This window comes from Palaemon carinicauda, chromosome 25 (genome assembly GCF_036898095.1).
Source record: "Palaemon carinicauda isolate YSFRI2023 chromosome 25, ASM3689809v2, whole genome shotgun sequence".
Lineage (NCBI taxonomy): Eukaryota > Metazoa > Arthropoda > Malacostraca > Decapoda > Palaemonidae > Palaemon > Palaemon carinicauda.
Window position 1 is genome coordinate 99,300,825 of NC_090749.1, and position 22,451 is coordinate 99,323,275.

The 22,451-nt window shown below is 37.0% G+C and overlaps 1 protein-coding gene across 2 annotated transcripts in view; it reads right to left on the bottom strand.

Moving 5' to 3' along the window:
* Positions 1-22,451, bottom strand: part of LOC137618727 (uncharacterized) — a 142,771-nt gene that overhangs the window by 74,534 nt on the left and 45,786 nt on the right. For both annotated transcript variants that reach the window (XM_068348896.1, XM_068348894.1), the window contains exons 12-25: positions 21,422-21,592; positions 20,432-20,529; positions 15,255-15,447; positions 14,659-14,753; positions 14,171-14,363; positions 12,267-12,361; positions 11,083-11,281; positions 9,562-9,668; positions 8,615-8,864; positions 4,843-4,982; positions 3,880-4,003; positions 2,845-2,939; positions 2,114-2,318; positions 1,411-1,541 (exon numbers count right to left, since the gene is read on the bottom strand). In XM_068348896.1, the coding sequence (XP_068204997.1) occupies positions 1,411-1,541; positions 2,114-2,318; positions 2,845-2,939; positions 3,880-4,003; positions 4,843-4,982; positions 8,615-8,864; positions 9,562-9,668; positions 11,083-11,281; positions 12,267-12,361; positions 14,171-14,363; positions 14,659-14,753; positions 15,255-15,447; positions 20,432-20,529; positions 21,422-21,592 (2,096 nt within the window). The remainder of the gene's footprint in view (positions 1-1,410; positions 1,542-2,113; positions 2,319-2,844; positions 2,940-3,879; positions 4,004-4,842; positions 4,983-8,614; positions 8,865-9,561; positions 9,669-11,082; positions 11,282-12,266; positions 12,362-14,170; positions 14,364-14,658; positions 14,754-15,254; positions 15,448-20,431; positions 20,530-21,421; positions 21,593-22,451) is intronic.

Genomic DNA, 22,451 nt, shown 5'->3' on the forward strand with positions numbered 1-22,451 from the left:
TCTGAGCTCCTTATAACTGTTTTTAAGAAGTCAATAATTTTGAAATGGGATGCCATCCCTAAAGCCAGGGGAATGGCGGTGTATATCAGGACAGAGTACCCTGCTTCTCGTAAGTCCTGCTATGAATGTGGATGTCATGAGATGCAGGTAATAAAAGTTTGTGACAGACATAACAACTTCTATTTGTGTTCAATCTACAGGAATCCAGACATGGATGATTCTATCCTCGATTGTCTTCTCACCATTATGGCTAAAATACATAGAGTTGATAGATAGAAAAGCCTCTTTTGTCTTTGTTGGCGATTTCAATGCTAACCATAGGGAGTGGTTAAATTCTGTTTCCCCTGCAGATCGCCATAGCTTAAGAGCTTCAGACTTTGCCTCTGAATCAGGCTGTGAGGAAATCATAAGTGAAGCTACTCACAGGCCTGGTAACTGCTTGGACCTCGTATACACCGACTCCCTTGGTGTTATAACAAGTAAGGTTGGTTCTCCAGTTGGGACATCTGATCATGACTTGATTTCATTAATAGTGAAGACTAAATGAGCAGCCTGTCCCTGATGCATCATACTCATGAAGATTTATATGAAATCTTAAGCAGACTGGAATGGGATTTTGAGTGATATTTTGGGCTTGAATTGGTCACAATTTTATAGTAGTGTTAATCATGTTGTCCGTTTGAATGAGAATCTAGTTTACATAATTGATAGGGGTATCCCTTCTTGTGTGCTAATGTACTGAGTGAAAGACATACTATGGTTTAATGATGATTGTAAATGTGCTTATTTGGAGAAGCAGGAGGCCTATCATCTTTGGATGGGTAACAGGTCAGATTTGAGTTGGAATAACTATACTCAGATTAGAACTTTTGCTCAGAGAAATTATGCTTCAACTGTAAAGGAATACAATTTAACCATAAAAGCCCTTTCTGGTATAACCCATAAACATAAGTGATGAGCTACCCTTAAATCTGTACTCTTTGGTGTAGATGCAACAGTTCCTCCTTTACTTAAACCCCATGGCTCTGTCACTCACTATCCAGTAAGCGGAGTAATGAGAAACTTGATCTTCTTCATTCTTGTTTTTCTGAGGCTCAACTAACTAGTTTAGCTTTTAGATCTTGTGATATTAAAGCTCTCTTGATGGACCTTGATACTTATGGAGATGTTCCCCAAATGGTATGTAAGACCGGGAGTTTAATCTGTTTACTGGGGAGACCACTGCTGTGGTTGGGCACCACAGGCGGGGGTTGGGCTTGCCTGGCTGACGTTTTGGTGAGCATTTATTCTGGTAAAAATGAAACTGAAACCAGTCACCTTTAACATTTAATATTTAGCATTCCTAAATAGGGTTGCACCTGAAACTTAAATATCACTACATTACAGTTGATTTCCATGTGAGGACCTTACCTGGTGAATACCTGAGGATATAACACAGGTAAGTGTCAGGGTACCTCCCGCCTGGACTAAATCGACGCCTTGTAGTTCCACGCGGACTGGTGTGATCTCAATGTCTTCTTCCTCTTCACTTTCGTCATCTTCTGGAATGGGTAAATGATGGCTGTAATGAGGACGATGGTGACATTATGAGAAATTTACAAAAAGACTTGAGTTTGTTTTCAGGACTGGGTATCAGAGTATAGAAAATATTAGTTTTTATATGACTGGCAGTGCTTGATATTAGAATGCATTTACATGCAAATGTGTGTGTATATATATATATATATATATATATATATATATATATATATATATATATATATATATATATATATGTATATATATCTAATATATATGGATATATATATATATACACATATACTGTAGTACATATATATGCATATATGTGTGTGTACATATGTATATACACACATACACACACAAACATACACTCACACACACAAACATATATATATATATATATATATATATATATATATATATATATATATATATATATATATATATATGAAAAGAGAGAGAGAAAGAATACAAACCCCCATATTAAAGTGTGCCTATGTAAATAAACCATCTATGCCCTCATTCACAGAGGATCCAATATCTACTTCCCTGCTAAATTAATGGCAAAAACAATCAAGAAAATAGAAATTACTCATAACAGTGACGTTCGTAGAGCCGAATTCGTCCAGAGATATGAAACACTCGACGAGGCCGTTGTCGCCTATGCTGGAATCCCTGATCAACAGGGTGTGAGTGACTATATTGGGATCCCTTCTGCCATGTGACCTCTTCCTAATGGTGTAGCGGGAGTTTGGGATCCCCAGGTCAACAGCCTCAGAGTTGTGTAGGAAGAGGACCTGTGGAAAGTGTAGAAGTAGGACTACAGTTTGGAGCATTTTGTGGGATTTGGTGATGATAATCAAGCCTTCAAATAGGTTTGGATTAGTGGACTGTTTCCACAGACTTTAAAATGATGAGATGAATAGACAGTAAGCTGTAGAAAAAAGGCTTGTGATAAAATAAAAAGATATAGAAATAGAAATAATAATGATAATGATAAAACTAATAATAATAGATATATATGCAATAGGTTACAGCTTTTTAAGTATAAAATTTGGCAATTACAAAAATAACATTATTTCTTATTGATATCAAAAGTGGAACTGTTTTTAACAAATAACATGTGACCTGATTACTTCAACAGGTGTGCAATTTGACAGTGATAAAGTAATTTCTCATTACTTAGACTGCACAGGTGCGAGAAGCAACATTTTTACGTCGAGTCTAATGTGCCATTTTCCAGCTTTCAAAACAAAAGAGCAACTTTTATCTGTCCATTACAACTTCACTCTGGGGTATATAGAACAAAGGGCCCACATTTACCTGTCCCGTCCAGTAGGAGACGGCGCAGTTGACGACGACGTCTTCCCCAAGGGTGACAGGCTCTGATGTCACTGACACTACTCGAGGCTTTGGGGCTCGTGAGAAAGAAAGGCAGATGCTTAGACAAGTAGATCAATGATCATAGACTCAGATATTAATGGACTAGCTTCCACAAATAATGCTTTGACAAGGTGAGATTTGCATATAGGCCTTAGATAAATCTTCACTTATTGGTTTTATAAAACTGATTACCCTCCGAGTCGTACTACCAAGAATTTTTCATTCAGAATGTGTCAACAAGAGCAATAAATATAATCTTAAATGTATCATTTGATTTTGAAATTTCTGTACAAAGTTCAATTCCCAAATAATTATTTATGAAACATATTGCTTTAACAAGGAGAACATTGAGTATAATACCAAATTTATTCCCTGGCTTTGACCTAACTGATAACCTTTAAATCTCTTGGCTCTCATTTTAATGACTGAATAAGTGTTTATTGTATTTATAGAGAATTTTGTGTACATAGGTGGAAAATTATTCTTAATCATAAAATTGACAAATAGTCTGTCAAAATAAAACAGGAAGAATACATCTTACAGAGTTAGTACCGTACTCACAAATACTTCACATATGGATAAAATCTGACAAGTCATATAGGTGATGATAAATCATATATTTGGCCAATAAAATGAAAATATATTCTAATTGAGCATGAAATTATAAGTTAGGATACATATGCAGGCAATAAAATCATTGATTTTAGACTGAATGATCACGGAGGTGACAAAACTGGATGCATATTAGAAAAAGACATGTCTCTTTACTTGAGGATAAGCGCTGGTAAGAAAAGGTAAAAAAAGGAATGATTTTTGAAAGAACAACTACTCTTTTTACTATTCAAGGATTTATTGTTGGAGATTGAAAAGGATTTGACAATTAAATGAATAAGGAGTGACTCTATATAAGGATGAGAACTGAAGATGGACGACTGGAAAATGCATAAAACGAGGGAAACTAAAATAAAGACTTACTTCTTAGCGTGAGTTTGGTCTTCGCCCTGATTTCTCTATCGAGAAAAGTAGCGCTGCAGTAGTAGTCGCCTTCATCATTGGCTGTAAATCCAGGGATGAACAGAGTGGCAGACTGACGGCGACGCTGAAGGGAGAACATTATCAAAGTCGATTATACCAAACTACTTACAGCCAAGAAAAGATTATACAGATTTTTTCAACAGATAAATTGAAATGTATCAACTTGAAAATCAGTAATTAAATATCTTATTATATTTACATTTTTAAAAAACTACTTTTGTGACCAAGGTCTGATTATTTAAGCTTGTAAAAAGGCAGTGTTCAGGAACCACTGTTCTTGGTGTAGAAATCAGATGGAACAATGTACGAATGTTGCTATTTTAGCTGTAGTAATTCAGTTCTCAGAAGTAAAGGTGTCTGGTATCTTTAACAGAAGTCTTAAGCAAGTCGTGAAAGGTATAGACTTTATTGAGTAGCTCATTTAGCACCATATATCCCATTACCAGAAGTCGATCAATTCTGCTTGCAACATATGTTTGTTACTATTTGTGTTAATTCATCTTTGAACATTTACTTCCTGATGGCCCACTAAGTATGCTTAAAAGGATTTACTGCTTGTTTCGATTAAAAATAATTATGAATTGGGGGAAGTGCCTTGGTATATGTATGTATGTATGTATGTATGTATGTATGAATATAGATTGAAATATATTGTAACTCAAGTTATGGATGATATGTAGGCTAACATATAGGAAATACAGTATAAAGAAAAAATAGACTATTGTAGAATTACATGGAGAAAAGAAACAAGGCCTGAAACTCCATCATCCTTGCAAAGATGAAACATAAATTGAAACATAAGGTAGGATATAAACAATTACAAAACAGATTGTTATAACAGCTCGTGGAACGTATTATAGACACCAAATAGGAAATTGAGGTATTAAATTTAATCCTCCTTACCTCAATGGGTTCTGGAATATCGGTGCGGTGCCAAGAAACGACGATTTCTGGCGATCCTTTAGTGGAGCAATTCAATAACAGGTCTTGGCCGCTGTCCACGTTTACTTCCGTGGGAATTTCCTCCACGAATTCGGGTGGCTCTACATTGGGGAAACGGATTGCAGGTTGCTTAGTAGGAAGTCATGATAAGAAAAAAGTGGGGAAGGGATGGCATTATTATTATTATTATTACTATCCAAGCTACAACCCTAATTGGAAAAGCAAGATGCTATAAGCCCAGGGACTCCAATAGGGAAAAATAGCCCAGTGAGGAAAGGAAATAAGGAAATAAATAACTGAAGAGAACAAATTAACAATAAATCATTCTAAAAAAAGTAACAACGTCATAACAGATATGTCATATACAAACTACTAACAACGTCAAAAACAAATATGTCATATATAAACTATAAAAAGACTCATGTCCGCCTGGTCAACAAAAAAGCATTTGCTCCCACTTTGAACTTTTGAAGTTCTACTGATTCAACAACCCGATTAGGAAGATCATTCCACAACTTGGTAACAGCTGGAATAAAACTTCTAGAGTACTGCATAGTATTGAGCCTCGTGATGGAGAAGGCCTGGCTATTAGAATTAACTGCCTGCCTAGTATTACGAACAGGATAGAATTGTCCAGGGAGATCTGAATGTAAAGGATGGTCAGAGTTATGAAAAATCTTATGCAACATGCATAATGAACTAATTGAACGACGGTGCCAGAGATTAATATCTAGATCAGGAATAAGAAATTTAATAGACCGTAAGTTTCTGTCCAACAAATTAAGATGAGAATCAGCAGCTGAAGACCAGACAGGAGAACAATACTCAAAACAAGGTAGAATAAAAGAATTAAAACACTTCTTCAGAATAGATTGATCACCAAATATCTTAAAAGACTTTCTCAATAAGCCAATTTTTTGTGCAATTGAAGAAGACACAGACCTTATATGTTTCTCAAAAGTAAATTTGCTATCGAGAAACACACCTAAAATTTTGAAAGAGTCATACAAATTTAAAGAAACATTATCAATACTGAGATCCGGATGTTGAGGAGCCACTGTCCTTGACCTACTTACAATCATACTTTGAGTTTTGTTAGGATTCAACTTCATACCCCATAACTTGCACCATGCACTAATTTTAGCTAAATCTCTATTAAGGGATTCACCAACCCCAGATCTACATTCAGGGGATGGAATTGATGCAAAGAGAGTAGCATCATCTGCATATGCAACAAGCTTATTTTCTAGGCCAAACCACATGTCATGTGTATATAGAATGAAAAGTAATGGGCCAAGAACACTACCCTGTGGAACACCGGATATCACATTCCTACACTCACTATGGTGCCCATCAACAACTACTCTTTGAGATCTACTACTTAAAAAATCAATAATAATGCTAAGAAACGACCCACCCACTCCCAACTGTTTCAGTTTGAAAACAAGGGCCTCATGATTAACACGGTCAAAGGCAGCACTAAAATCAAGGCCAATCATACGAACTTCCCGACCACAATCAAGGGATTTCTGTACTGCATTGGATATTGTAAGAAGGGCATCACATGCTCCAAGGCCTTTACGAAAACCAAATTGCAAACTAGGGAATAGATGATTACCTTCAGCAAACCTATTAAGACGTTTTGCCAGAAGACGTTCAAAAACTTTAGATAATATGGGAGTTATGGAAATTGGGCGGTAATCAGAGGGACTTGAGCTACCACAAACGCATTTACATAGAGGAGTAACATTACCAATTCTCCAACAAGTGCTAAAAGCTCCTCTTCTTGCTAACTTGCGCAAAATAACAGATAACTTTGGAGCTAAGAAATCTGCTGTCTTTATAAAAAACAAAGGAAAAATACCATTTGGGTCTACACCTCCATAAGCATCAAGGTCCATCAACAGAGCTTTAATCTCACGAGATCGAAAAGCTAAACTAGTTAGTTTAGCCTCAGGAAAACAGGAATGAGGAAGTTCAAGTTTTTCATTACTCTGTTTACTGTCAAAAACATCAGCCAAAAGGGTTGCCTTTTCCTTTGGACAGTGAGTGACTGAGCCATCTGGTTTAAGTAAAGGAGGAACTGTTCCATCTACACCAAAGAGTGCAGATTTAAGGGTAGACCACCATTTATGTTCCTGAGTTGTACCAGAAAGTGTTTCTTTTATGATTAAATTGTACTCCTTTTCAGTTGAGGCATAAACTCTCTGAGCAAAAGCTCGAAGCTGAGTATAGTTGTTCCAGGTCAAATCTGATCTGTTACCCTTCCAAAGGTGATAGGCCTCCTGCTTCTCCAAATAAGCACGTCTACAATCATCATTGAACCACGGTTTGTCCTTCATTCGGTACCTTAGCACACGAGAAGGGATACGCCTATCAATTATGTTGACTAGATTCTCATTCAAAGAGACAACAGGATCTACACTATTATATAATTGTGACCAATTCAAGGACAAAAGATCATGCAAAATCCCATTCCAGTCTGCTTGGGATTTCATATAAATTTTACAGGAATATGATATATCAGGGACAGGCTGCTCAGTCTTCACTAATAATGAAATCAAGGCATGATCAGAAGTCCCGACTGGAGAACCAACCTTACTAGTTATAACGCCAGGGGAGTCAGTGTATACGAGGTCCAAGCAATTACCAGACCTGTGAGTAGCTTCATTTATGATTTGCTCACAGCCTGATTCAGAGGCAAAGTCTAAAGCTCTTAAGCCATGGCGATCGGTAGGAGAGATAGAACTTAACCACTCCCTATGGTGAGCATTAAAATCACCAACAAAGACAAAAGAAGCCTTTCTATCATCTTCTTGTATCTTAGCCATAATGGTAAGAAGACAATCGAAGATAGAATCATCCATGTCTGGATTCCGGTAGATCGAACACAAATAAAAGTTGTTATGCCTGCCACAAACTTTTATTACCTGAATCTCATGACATCCACATTGATAGCAGGACTTATGAGAAGCAGGGTACTCGGTCCTAATATACACCGCCATTCCCCTGGCCCTAGGAATGGCATCACGTTTCAGCATTATTGGCTTCTTAAAACCAGCTATAAGGAGCTCAGATGAGTGCCTCATATTAGAAACCAAAGTTTCTGAGCACAAAAGAATATCATACTGTCTGGACGCAACTGTAAGGTCTTGGATATTTGCATGAAGACCACGAATATTGCAATACAGAAGACGACATTGACGAAATCTAGGACGTACTGGTCCAGGATTTCGCTCAATGTCTCCAGACAGCATAAGAATTAATAGAAATAAAAAAGAGACATCATACTTAAAAACTAGATTAACAAGAATTATAACAAAAACAATATGTACAGAATAATTAAAAAAGTGATTGATGATACCCATAGACTATAGTAAAAAGTCGGAAAAACTGGTCAACATGGAGGAGCTGATACACCATGCAAGGCTAAATACCCTCCAGGATAGCCACTTCAACTGAAGGGAGGACAGTAAGGATGGTTTTGAGAAGAAAAAATCAGAAAAAGGAAAAGACAACCTCTTGATAAACCACCAGGCATCCATGGCCCTTCTATTAAGCCTGCCCAACACACCATTTCAAAAAAACAAGAGGAAGAAAAAAAAATAAGAAAAAATAGTGTGCCCGAGTGTACCCTCAAGCAATATACCAATAAAAATTCCAGGAATGGTAGCATCAGCTTCATAAACAGTAATGTAAACAAACAAACTTAAGAGGTAAGTAACCAACGTACCTTCTATTTCCAGAAACAGAGTACCTTTGCCCAATATGTGGCCACTAGAAAGCATAACCTCGCATGACCAGATACCGGACAGATCAGAGCTGAGAGAGTAGAACCCGAGAGTAAAGGTCGTACTGGGGGAACCTGCAGCCATTGGTTCGTTCTCAGTAATCGCAATGTTTACCAAGTGGTCCGAGGTTGACATCTTCGTACGGTTTTGGATTGACACTTGAGGGTCGTCAAAATGGGAGAACAGGACCGTCTGTTTGGATAAGCAGATTAATTGCATGAATTGGTAACAGCTACATATTAATCATTTGTAATTTTTAACTACTGGAAATTTCATCATTTTAAAATTTGATCAAATTGCTACAAATTAAACATCAAATTACCTCCTGTCTCCATAAATAATCCTCATATTTATCAGAAAGACCAGTTTATTGAATATTGTCATTTTTTGTTATCACAGTGATGGCTACATGTACATCCTTTATATTACTTAAGTCTCTGAGATACTTTTTTTTAAATGTGACTAAAAAAACCACAAATTTAAGAAAAAGCTCTTGATATGGGTTTCACATACATACCTATACAGTATCTTTGTCAGGAATTAAACCCCTTTTGCAACTGGAAAATAATTTCCTTTAACCACATAATGAATTATATATGAACATTCATACTAGCATGTTATAATGATAGTCCTGACAACCTTAGAAAGGGAAGATGACTAAATTACTGACAAATTACATCAATCAGCTATAAATCATATATAGAGAGATCTGATAAACTGAAATCTAACATAACCACATAGTAAATTGCTTTTAAAGTTGATACTTTTTCATAGAATTATTTGACATACGAAACTAAAGAGACTAAACCATTTCGTCCGACAATGACGAATCTCTCTCAAAAGGGACAGTAGGAAAAAGATGATAAAAAGACACTTTCCATCAACTTACCACCGTGTCTGGATCAACTCCATCGACTCTGCAGTTGATGGGTATCGGAGAGTCCCTCCAATTAGGACGATCTTTCACTTGCAGCCCGAGGTCAACCTCAACCAAGTCTAGAAAATATGTTAGGGAATTATTTGCTGATATAATAACATGATTTATATCCATGTGAAAATCATTCCTAAATGTCTTGCCGTTTCTCTCTTCCCGTACAATTCCGTTTCGATCTAACACACGCTAACAAAACACACCATGATCATGAATCTAAACTATAGTATAAAAACCATATTATTATTATTATTATTATTATTATTATTATTATTATTATTATTATTATTATTATTATCATCATTATTACTTACTTACTAAGCTATAACCCTAGCTGGAAAAACAGGATGCTATAAGCCAAAGGGCTACAACAGGGAAAATAGCCCAGTGAGGGAAGGAAATAAGGAAATAAAACTACAAGAGAAGTTTAAGAACAATAATAACACTTGAGAAAAATCTTTCATATATAAACTATAAAAACTTCAAAAATAACAAGAGGAAGAGAAACAAGATAGAGATCAATGGTTGAATTTCATCTGTTATTTTCAAGTCTGTTTTTTTTCCCAAAAATATAATCATTCATATTTGAAGGAAAATTGAGTATTATTAATTCAGATGAAAATATGCATGAATTAGAAAAAATCACATATAGCAGGATGCCTGCAATATCCTCTAAGTTTTCATATGATCATTGACATGTCACATGATTATCATCATTTTGATACATTTTATACATTATACATAACCTATATGTATAATACATACATACACACACACATATATATAGAGGTGTATGTGACTATGAAAGTATTTATTATACACACATGGACTGGCACAGAAAGATCATAAACAGGCACAAGTGGAATGATATGTCTGAGGCCTTTGTTCTGCAGTGGAATAGTAATGGCTGATGATGAGGATGATGACATATATATATATATATATATATATATATATATATATATATATATATATATATATATATATATATATATATATATATATATGCATATATATATGTGTGTATATATATATATATATATATATATATATATATATATATATATATATATATATATATATATATATATATATATATATATATATATATATATATATATATATATATATATATATATATATACATATATATATATATATATATATATATATATATATATATATATATGTATATATATATATATATATATATATATATATATATATATATATATATACATACATAAATCAAAAAAGGCATAAAAATCAAGCCATTTCAACCCTCAATTGGTTCAGGTAAAGATTTCCATGTTAAGAATACCTTTTATATATAAGCTTACCAAAAGCATATTTTCATATACCTTTCATCTTTTGACTGTTTATTTTTACTCTTTTGTTTTATAATACCGTGACATCCTTCAATTACTCCTAAAGACATAAACACTATAGTATAGGAACCATTCATGTCAACAGACTCACCCCAAACCGCCACTTCAACAGCTCGATATGTTTGAGGAGTTGTGTAGCACTCGTACGTGCCGCCGTCGTTTGCCGTAACGCCCGAGATGCCTAGGGTGTGGACAACCACATTACCGCCAGCTTCCAGAGACTGACTGTGAACATCGTACCGCCAGTCTTTGTTGCTGTCTACGACAACGTTGTTGTGTATGAAGGTTACCTGGGGAAAGGTGTGACTTGCTTGAAAAATTGTATTGAATGGAAATGAATTAAGTCGACTCGAATCGCGAATGAGCTCTCCATCATGTTTCCAAAAGCATAAAATGTCCTGTTGGACTCATGAAACAAGAAAAGAAGATAGAATTTTACAAGGTCGGGGCTATGGATTCCAGAGTTTAATATACCTTTAATTAATAGCAGACTGAGAAGTTCAAGGTTCTATGTGGTTCACGTTGACTTATTGCTATTCTAGACATTCGAATATCATATGAAAAATGTAATCTTTGTCAGCATGAAATGAATAGAAGCAGGATTATTTGAGATACATCTGGGTTCCCAGCACTTGTACACCTTGCCTCTCAAAATCTTACTTTGAAGAAAATTAATTATAATAGATGGAAAAAAAGTACTTTGAGTAATTAGGATAATTTTAGTTGTGCTCAGCTAGGCCTAGTTGGTAGTAGATTGGATATTCCAACAACACTGATGTCAATACTAAAGATGTAGAAGCCAACATGGACATTTTTGGGAAGTGATTATAACCTAAAACCAATGGGAGACTGGCTTCCTTTAGAATAAGTATTGAAAATGTTAAAATTATTCATTATACTATAGATCTTATCTTCTAATTGTTGTATTCATTTGATTTTTTACCTACTCTACCTTTTCCTTACAAAACATAAATGTTTAAGATACTTAAGACACTATCTGGGCTGGGATATAATAAATTAATAATAATTAACACAAATGGGTTGCATATTGGCCTCATTACCAGTTGTAGTAATAAAAATATATCATATTCCCAATGATAGTCAAGGACAAAGGGATTCTTAACAAACATAGGGACTACATTGTAAATCCCCCATTAGAAGGGTTCACATTATCATATCCCTTGAAAGGACAAAATTACTATGCACCTTGGAGCTATAAATTGCTATTTTTCTTCAGGGGTTCAAAGAAACAGTGACTAGTAACTATAGCCTCACCTCTCCATCCCACTCTTTCACTGTGCACGTGACGTTGAAGTCCCGTCCTCTGATGGCCGGTGATGCTTCCACACTCACAACTTCATCTTTCGCCGCTGCAAGTAAACAAGAACAAGTAAGCTGGTGAATTACTATATACTTCAATAGATCATGTGGGAGTCAGGAGTACAGTAGTACCTCGGTTTACGAGTGATTCCCAGGAGTACAGTAGTGTACCTCAGTTTACGATTGTCTAAATGTGAGCGAATCAGTTTACGAGCATAAAACTTCATATCAATTTATGAGCACAGAAATTCAAATCAGTTTATGAGCATTGTATCAGTCTGCGAGAAATATTTTCGTCTACAGTGAACCCTCGCTACTTCGCGGTTCGACCATCGCGGATTCACCACTTCGCGGATTTTTTCCATAACCCATATATATACAGTAATATATATATATATATATATATATATATATATATATATATATATATATATATATATGTATGCATGTATTTATGTATATATGTATGTATGTATATATGTAGGTATGTATATGTGTATACATATAAATATATATATATATATATATATATATATATATATATATATATATATATATATATATATATACACACACACACACACACACACACACATATATATATATATATATATATATATATATACATATATATATCTAAAGTAGGAAGATGTGATGTAGTTCTAAGGGAAAAGTATGGGAAATATGTCTGGGTAATAAGCAAAGCTCTACCTACAGTTTGTTTCTTCATTATGATCAGAGATAAACGTAAACAAAAATTGGTTGCCATTTTTTATCGTGCTTTTTAGCGTGTTTAGGAAACGCATGATATAAAATCGCCTTTAATATTTGTGCCTGTTTTAGTTTAGGGTACTGTAGTACATGCATTAAGTGTTCTGTACATTAAAGGGTAGTTTGTTAACAGTACTACGTACAAGGGAAGGTTTTAAAAGTCTGAATATACATGTTGAATAAATAGGTAAATATGGTGTCACTACTTCGCGGATTTTCACCTATCGCGGCCGGGTCTGGAACCTATCTACCGCGATAAACGAGGGTTCACTGTATATGCAGATTTTTTGTGGTAAAGTATCACCACCATCATCATCATCATTATCATTATTATCATTATCATTATTATTATTTTTACTTTATTATTATACCATTATATTATTATTATTATTATTTTTATCATTATTATAATTATTTATTCCTGGTTAAGCTACAACCCCAATTAGAAAAGCACGATGCTTTAAGCCCAAGGGCTCCAAACAGGTAAAAATATGCAGGCGAGGAAATAAAATAAAAGGAATAAATAAACTACAAGAGGAGTACACTAGTGAACAAATAATGTAAAATATTTTGCGACCAGTAAAAACATTAAAATAGATATTTCATAAATAAACTATAAAGAGAGACTTATGACTGTGCAAATTCCATCATGCAGTGGCCATACATGGCAGTGTTCATGTCATATTCATGTGATTTTTACCCCCCTTTTCATGCTATTATAAAGAATAGGTAAAAGCAGTCGTGTCTAAATGGGTTCTTTCTCAGACTTAATATTACAGTGTAAAGAAAAGATGACCAAGTGTCCATAAAGCTTAAATTAAGGGATTCAGTTAGTGATAGTGGACGTCATTCAAGAGAGAATTCCAAATATTTCACCAGATATGAACATGGAGGAAGATTCTCCTGATATTAGTTGTAATTACGGACTTTTGGATTGCATAGAGTGAAATTCCATTATTTCTTAAGGGAAAATATTTTTTACAATAGGAACATCTTAGGTATGAGCTTGCTCACAGAAACCGAGGTAGTACTGTTATCATTTTCCTATATAAAGTTATATCATAATTAGATAAACCACGTCTGCAAACCTTCTACAATGAGGTCCATGGAGGACCTTCCAAAATTATCTGCGACGCACTCGTAGGTTCCCTGGTCGGCCGGTCTAGCCGACGTCACTTTGAGAATGTGGGTCCTCTCTTCGAGTGAGGAGGCAGCTGATTGGATGTTATATCTTGACCCTTCATGCTCAGAGAGCAGAACTCCATCTTTGTAGAACTTGATCTGTTGAATATTAATCATGATGATGAAAACAAGAACAACACTAGAAGATCAATAATTGAAATTACTGAGGTAATTCTGGTAACTTCTATCTTTATGACTTTGAGCTCATGTTAGAATACTAGGACTAACTCAGTTCTCATCTAAAAGGGACTCTTCTACATAACCTTTCGGCAAAAATTACTGCAATAACAGTTTGCAAAGTTGTAATATAAATGGAAGCAGAGCACCTTCCTTTCAGTTTCAATAGATATCTTTTATCAAATTGATGCCAAACGATATTAATTACCCTCAATACCTTTTCAGGACCATTCAGTACGATACAGGTGATAAAGAAGTCCCTCCCTGTTACTGCAGGAGAAGCGAAGAGGTCCAGCACTTCTGCAGGACGATCTGGAAGGAAGAGATGTCTTTGGTGAGAACTCTGTTTCCTGGGATCGTTCTGTAGAATTATCTTGCAAGCACTGTCATAAAAGCCCTTGTAAAAAATACTGTACAAAATTGGAATATGCATACCAGAACAGGTGGGAGTACTAAAGAATTTCATACCACAACAGCTGGGAGAACTAAAGAATTTCCTTTCTGAAGATTATAAAAAGGTATTGTCTAAGAATTTATAGAATTATTTCCCTAAGAAGCTACAGAATATCCTTGTCATAAAAGTTATAAAATGTCCTCACAAGAGACCAGATAACTTACAATCAATAAGTCAATTCTTGCTAAGGAAGCAAAGCCTTGACAATACATTGTAACCAAAATTCTCTCCTTCTTGATACAGGGTAGTGATTCTACCAATAGTAAGATGGATGATTCATCTAGCAGCAACAGTTAAAGCTTGCTTCATTTCTTAGCTCCTTTATGTACAGAGTCTTCTAAACCACATTCCAGACTTACCATGCACCTCAATAACTGTAGATGAGGACGCGTACGCCCCGGCACTACAACTGTAGGGGCCAGAGTCCTCCAATGTGGCATCCTTAATTGTGAGGTAGACCTGGGTCATGCCTTCCTCCGTCGGGTAGGAGTCCACTTGGTACCGGCTGTTGCCTAAAGAGTTCAAGGAGGCCTCGTGGAACATGAAATCAACCTGGAGAAATTTATAAACTGAAATGTGTGAAATGTAGTGTAATTTGTTGGAAGAGCTGATCATTGCAGTAGCAATATCAGGGTGTTATGAGAATTAATATGGAGTCATTCTAAAAAAATAAAAGGCACAATGCAGTGATATGCGATGAAACGTATTTCACAGAAGATCACATTCAGATCCAATACGCAAAAGTAAAAATATGTATATGCAATAAAGAAAACCAAAATAACTTTAAAGTAATAAATACATTGAAGTATAGTAAAATGAAATTTTATTTAATAAATTGTATCAGGTTAGGTTTTAGTGTGTTGTATTGAAAGTATCAAACCATAATGAGGTGAACATGAAATTGCATATATTTTTTTATTGAAAAGCAACAGACAAAAAAGAATATTTATTGAAGAGTGCCTTTCTTATGTCAAATGCACACTAACAAAGATGCCATGAAGTGGAGTAACACATAGTGCAGTGTTTTAGATATAAAGGGTGTTGATTGAGTTACACTGAAGTGAAAGTGTTGTGTGGTCGGGTATACTGAAGGAAAATCCTTTATGCAGTGCTGTGACATGTGATATAATGATAGGCGAACTTTTGTGAAGTGTTCTGGTATATGTTACACTGAAGGGAGAACTTTTGTGAAGTGTTCTGATATATGTTACACTGAAGGGAGAACTTTTGTGAAGTGTTCTGGTATATGTTACACTGAAGGGAGAGCTTTTGTGAATTGTCCTGGTATATGTTACACTGAAGGGAGAACTTTTGTGAAGTGTTCTGGTATATGTTACACTGAAGGGAGAGCTTTTGTGAAGTGTTCTGGTATATGTTACACTGAAGGGAGAACTTTTGTGAAGTGTTCTGGTATATGTTACACTGAAGGGAGAACTTTTGTGAAGTGTTCTGGTATATGTTACACTGAAGGGAGAGCTTTTGTGAATTATGATATTTTGATTATAAAATAAATTTTTGAATATACTTACCCGGTGAATATATAATAGCTGACGTCTCCGACGGCTCGACAGATTCCAAAAACTCGCGAGCGATTGCCGTGAAGGTTGCGGGTGTGCCCACCAGCGCCGACTATCGGCCAGATACCGCATATACTTGTCAATTTCTCCAGTTCTTCTCAGTCCGCTGGGTCTCTATTAGGGAGGAAGGGAGGGCCTTTAATTAATATATTCACCGGGGAAGTATATTCAAAAATTTATTTTATAATGAAAATATCATTTTTAAATATTAAACTTAGCCGGTGAATATATAATAGCTGATTCACACCCATGGTGGTGGGTAGAGACCAGTATTAATACAATAAAGGCATATATGCTCAAGAGTTTTTGACAACTATTCAAAAAACAGACTTAAGAATAGGTACCTGGTAAGGAAGCTGACTCTGATAATTACTCTGCCTCATTAGTCCGCTATCCTCACGAAGCCCAGCGATCCTCTTAGGATGCTGAAAGACTCCCAGGAGCTGCTATATCCAGGGTGAACACCCCTATAACAGGACCTCATCAATACCCTTAATCTGGGCGCTCTCAAGAAACAATATTTTGACCACCCGCCAAATCAAAAAGATTGCGAAAGACTTCTTAGTCTCCCGTACAACCCAAAATAAGATTAAAAATTTCAAGAGTAGATTAAAAGGATATTGGGATTAAGGGAATGTAGTGGTAGAGCCTTCACCCACTACTGCACTCGCTGCTACGAATGGTCCCAGTGTGTAGCAGTCCTCATAAAGAGTCTGGACATCTTTCAAGTAATATGAAGCGAAAACCGACTTGCCTCTCCAAAAGGTCGCGTCCATAATACTTTTAATGGATCTATTTTGCTTAAACGCTACAGAAGTTGCTATCGCTCTAACTTCATGAGCCTTGACTTTAAGTAAATTATGATCCTTCTCACTTAATTGAGAGTGTGCCTCCCGAATCAAAAGTCTAATAAAATAAGACCACGCATTCTTAGACATGGGCAAAGAGGGCTTTTTAACGGAGCACCATAAAGCCTCTGAACAACCTCATCGCGGTTTAGTTCTGGATAAACAAAATTTATGAGCTCTAACGGGGCACAGCACTCTTTCAACTTCATTTCCTACAATCTCAGAAAGACTGGGGATTTCAAATGATTTAGGCCAAGGACGAGACGGAAGTTCATTCTTGGCCAAAAAACCAAGTTGAAGAGCGCATACTGCTTTATTAGCGGAGAAGCCGATGTTCTTGCTAAAAGCATGTATCTCACTAACCCTTTTAGCCGAAGCCAAGCTCACCAAAAAAAGTGTCTTGAGGGTAAGATCCTTCAGGGAGGCTGAATTTAATGGTTCAAACCTGTCTGACATAAGGAACTGTAGGACCACGTCCAAGTTCCAAGCAGGAGTCGAAATATGACGCTCCTTGGAAGTCTCGAAAGACTTAAGCAGGTCTTGGAGATCTTTGTTATTAGAAAGATCCAAACCCTTATGCCTGAAAACAGAAGCTAACATGCTTCTGTAGCCTTTAATGGTGGATGCAGAGAGGGAGCGACCGTTTCTCAGATAAGGCAGAAAATCCGCAATCTGCGCTACAGAGGCACTTGGAAGAGGAAATAGAGGAGGACTTGCACCAGTCTCTAAATACCTCCCATTTCGACTGATAGATCCTGATGGTAGAGGATCTTCTAGCCCTCGCGATCGCTCTAGCTGCCTCCTTCGAAAACCCTCGAGCTCAAGAGTGTCTTTCGATAGTCTGAAGGCAGTTAGACGAAGCGTGGGGAGGCTTTGATGAAATCTCTTTACGTGAGGCTGTCGCAAGAGATCCATCCGTAACGGCTGACTTCTTGGAACGTCTACCAGCCATAGAAGTACCTCTGTGAACCACTCTCTCGCGGGCCAGAGTGGAGCAACCAATGTCAACCTGGTCCCTTCGTGAGAGGTGAACTTCTGCAGCACCTTGTTTAGGATCTTGAAAGGTGGAAAGGCATAAACGTCCAGGTGAGACCAGTCCAGCAGGAAAGCGTCTATGTGGGCTGCCTCTGGATCTGGAACTGGAAAGCAGTAAGTCGAGAGCCTCTTTGTCAGTGAAGTCGCAAAAAGATTTATGGTGGGTTGACCCCATGTCATCCATAGCTTCTCGCACACAGTCTTATGCAACGTCCACTCCATGGAGATGACTTGTCCTCTTCTGCTGAGGCAGTCCGCCAAGACATTCATTTTTCCTTGCACAAATCTCGCCAAAGGAGAGATGTTACTTGCCTTAAATGGAGTTCCTTCTGATCCGTGGATCAAAGACCCGAGCATTCCAGACTGTCCAGTGGAGCTCCCTAACCCAAATCCGATGCATCTGAATACAACACATGGTTTGGGTTCTTGATCGCAAGAGAAAGACCTTCTCGAAGTCTGATGTTGCTGTCCCACCAAGTCAGACATGTCTAGACTGAGTTGGAGATTGGGAAAGAGATACTCTCTAAGCCCTTCTCCTTGTTCCAATGGTTTAGGTGAAATTGGAGAGGGCAAAGGTTGAGTCTCCCCAGAGAGATAAACTACTCCAGCGATGAAAGAGTTCCCACGAGGCTCGTTCAAACTCTTACAAAGCAACTGTTTTTCTCTTGCAAGTGAAGGACTTTTAACAGAGCTTGTTCCATTCTTGTGGGAGACAAAAAGGCCCGAAAAAATCCGACACTGTATCTCCATTCCCAAATAAAGAATAGTCTGGGATGGAGTACTGTAAGTTACGACTTCTCTACGTTCACTATGAGACCTAGCTCCTTGGTTAGGTCTAATGTCCATTAGAGGCCTTCCAGACAGCGATTTAATGACGACGCCCTGATTAGCCAGTCGTCAAAATAAAGGGAGGCTCTGAATCCTCCAAAAAAAAAAATGTAGAAAGCTTGCTACATTTTGCAAGGGCCTTGTAAAAACAAGAGGAGCAGGAATGAGGCCGAAGCACAGTGCTCGAAATTGGTACATTACTTTCCCGTCCACAAACCTCAGATGTTGTTGAAAGTTTGGATGAATCGGGATGTAGAAGTATGCATCCTGAAGGTCGAGAGAGACCATCCAGTTGCCTTCCCTTACTGCTGCCAAGACAGATTTGGTAGTCTTCATCGTGAACTTTGTCTTGACAATGAACGCATTGCCAACACGGCGAAAGCAATAAAACCAAAACCAAGTACTTCACCAATTCGGTCGAAAACTCGAGGTCATAAAGCGAGCGGAACCAACTTGTCGACAAGACCGACAGAGAAGAACTGGAGAAATTGACAAGTATATGCGGTATCTGGCCGATAGTCGGCGCTGGTGGGCACACCCGCAACCTTCACGGCGATCGCTCGCGAGTTTTTGGAATCTGTCGAGCCGTCGGAGACGTCAGCTATTATATATTCACCGGCTAAGTTTAATATTTAAAAGTTCTGGTATATGTTACACTGAAGGGAGAACTTTTGTGAAGTGTTCTGGTATATGTTACACTGAAGGGAGAGCTTTTGTGAAGTGTTCTGGTATATGTTACACTGAAGGGAGAACTTTTGTGAAGTGTTCTGGTATATGTTACACTGAAGGGAGAGCTTTTGTGAAGTGTTCTGGTATATGTTACACTGAAGGGAGAGCTTTTGTGAAGTGTTCTGGTATATGTTACACTGAAGGGAGAGATTTTGTGAAGTGTTCTAGTATATGTTACACTGAAGGGAGAACTTTTGTGAAGTGTTCTGGTATATGTTACACTGAAGGGAGAACTTTTGAGAAGTGTTCTGGTATATGTTACACTGAAGGGAGAACTTTTATGAAGTGTCCTGGTATACGATATACTAATAGGAGAACTCTTGTGAAATGGCAAGTGCAATGAACTTCAGGGAAGCAGCAATCAAATCACTATTAGGTTTCAATAAAAATCAGTTATAAGACTTACTTGATTTGAAATAAATCTGAAGGAATCAAGTAATTAAGATATTTCAGAATTTTCAAGTCATACAATGTTCACTTATGAATAAATGAGTAGCATTTACAACATCAATAAATTACCTCTCCATCCCAGTTAATAACTGTGCACTGGACGGTAAAGTTGTCCCCAACTATAACAATCGGTGGTGCAATGATGTCAAAGACTTCCGGGCCAGCGCCTGTGTAAACAAAACATAAAATGGCGATAAACTGCTGTGACTGTCCAGCCTAAAATCTTCAACGTGCTCTGCCCACAAGCATCGAGAATGGCTGCCACTCAAAGTAAGGGTCCTTGCTCCACCGTGGCTCGCTTCTCTCGCAAATAAACATTATCTCGTTGCTCCTCTGTTCTGGCAAGTGGTACATGAACGTGAGCCAGCCGAGTGGATCACTATTTAAGGTATCATAATTAACTATAATCTGTTTTATTATTATTGTCATTGATATGTTTACATAAATCAGCTGCGAGCAGGTGGTGGCTAATCACGATGTTTGCGAGCAGAGCATGTTAAAGATTTTGGGCTGGACCGCGTAGCTTCCAGATAAACATATATGTAAGTAGTTTACATAGAAAACTTCTACCTTTTACTTATTTGAATTCATTTCAATCATAGATAGATGTAAACTTGAATTTCCAGATTTCTAGCTCTCACTATGTAGGCTACTGGGTATTGAGGTCTTTATTGATAAAGTTAAATAATTTTCTGTTGAGGCATTAATTGAAGCTGATGCCCTTTCAACAAGGATAAAAAAAGACTTTGCTCTCTCTCTCTCTCTCTCTCTCTCTCTCTCTCTCTCTCTCTCTCTCTCTCTCTCTCTCTCTCTCAAAAGCTATACATAAAGTTGTAACAAAAACACAATCCTTAATTCGTCCATAGCAGAGACATATTCATTAAGATCCAATCCATAATAAAGACTTTTATTTATAACAAGAAATGCATACATTTCAACAGCAAGAACAAACAAATAAATATATAGATAAAATTAGTTAATAGAATAGATAAATAAATAAAATAAAGAATATATTAAATATCTATTGAAATGATAAAAACAAAGGAAAATCTCACTCACGTATAACGCTGACAACCAAATCTGCCAAGAAGGATCCCGCCTCACTCTGAGCAGCACACCTGTAATTACCGGAATCTCCCATCGAAGCCGCAGGTATCCTCAGCTCGCCATTGGCACCGACCTCTACACCACCCGTGTTTTCCACTGGCACCCAGTTGTCACCAACAGTGCCTTGGGAGGGTCAAAAATGTTGTTAGGAGGAGACCGTCTGTTTGGAGGGGTAACCGCAACTGACTTTTTTGGCCCAGGCCAAAGGGGTAACCTCGATAGACTTTTTTGGCCCAGGCCAAAGAAAGCGGGGAAAATTAAAGCTGCACCTTTGTGAAGAAGGGAAACCGATACTCTAATAATTGGCAGTGGAGGGAGAGAAACTGGTTGCTGAAATTATAAGTTTGGAGGTGGCTCGTTTCCGTGTGGCAAGAGCGTGGAATGGAACAGGAGCCTGGAATGTGATATGAAGCTGCCTTGTTCGAACAATAGAGGTGGAATTGATAGAAATCGAGAGATGGGTTAAGAGGGGGTTATTAATTCAATGAATTAGATCTGATTCGGTCCAGCTCAGAGGAGCGGCTAAAGATGATGCCATAACATAAACCTGAAATAATAAGTCCAAGGTAAGGATTTAATAGCAGAGTAGAAGAGAAGATAGACAAAATATGAACCATCCCATATGTGAAGGTATGACTCCAAAATAGGCAAAGACAAGTTTGACATAAACCTTAAATCATCTATCTACACAATACGATTGATTTTTTGGAGCAGCTGATTAAGCAATTTGAGCCATATATCTCCAAGCTAAGTTTATGATAATCTGGATACAAAAAAGAGAAATTTGTAGTGAGGTTTTCCAGGTTAGCTCCCAAGATCTGAGAAAGTAAGTAAGTAAATGTTTCGGTTTAGCTCACAAAATATGTGATAGTAAGTGAATTGAAGAGAACTATTCAGTAAATGTGTAAGTTTACCTCGCAAGATCTCACATTCTAAATAGTTTACAGGTTGCACTTGATAGAATTATATCCATTTCAACCAC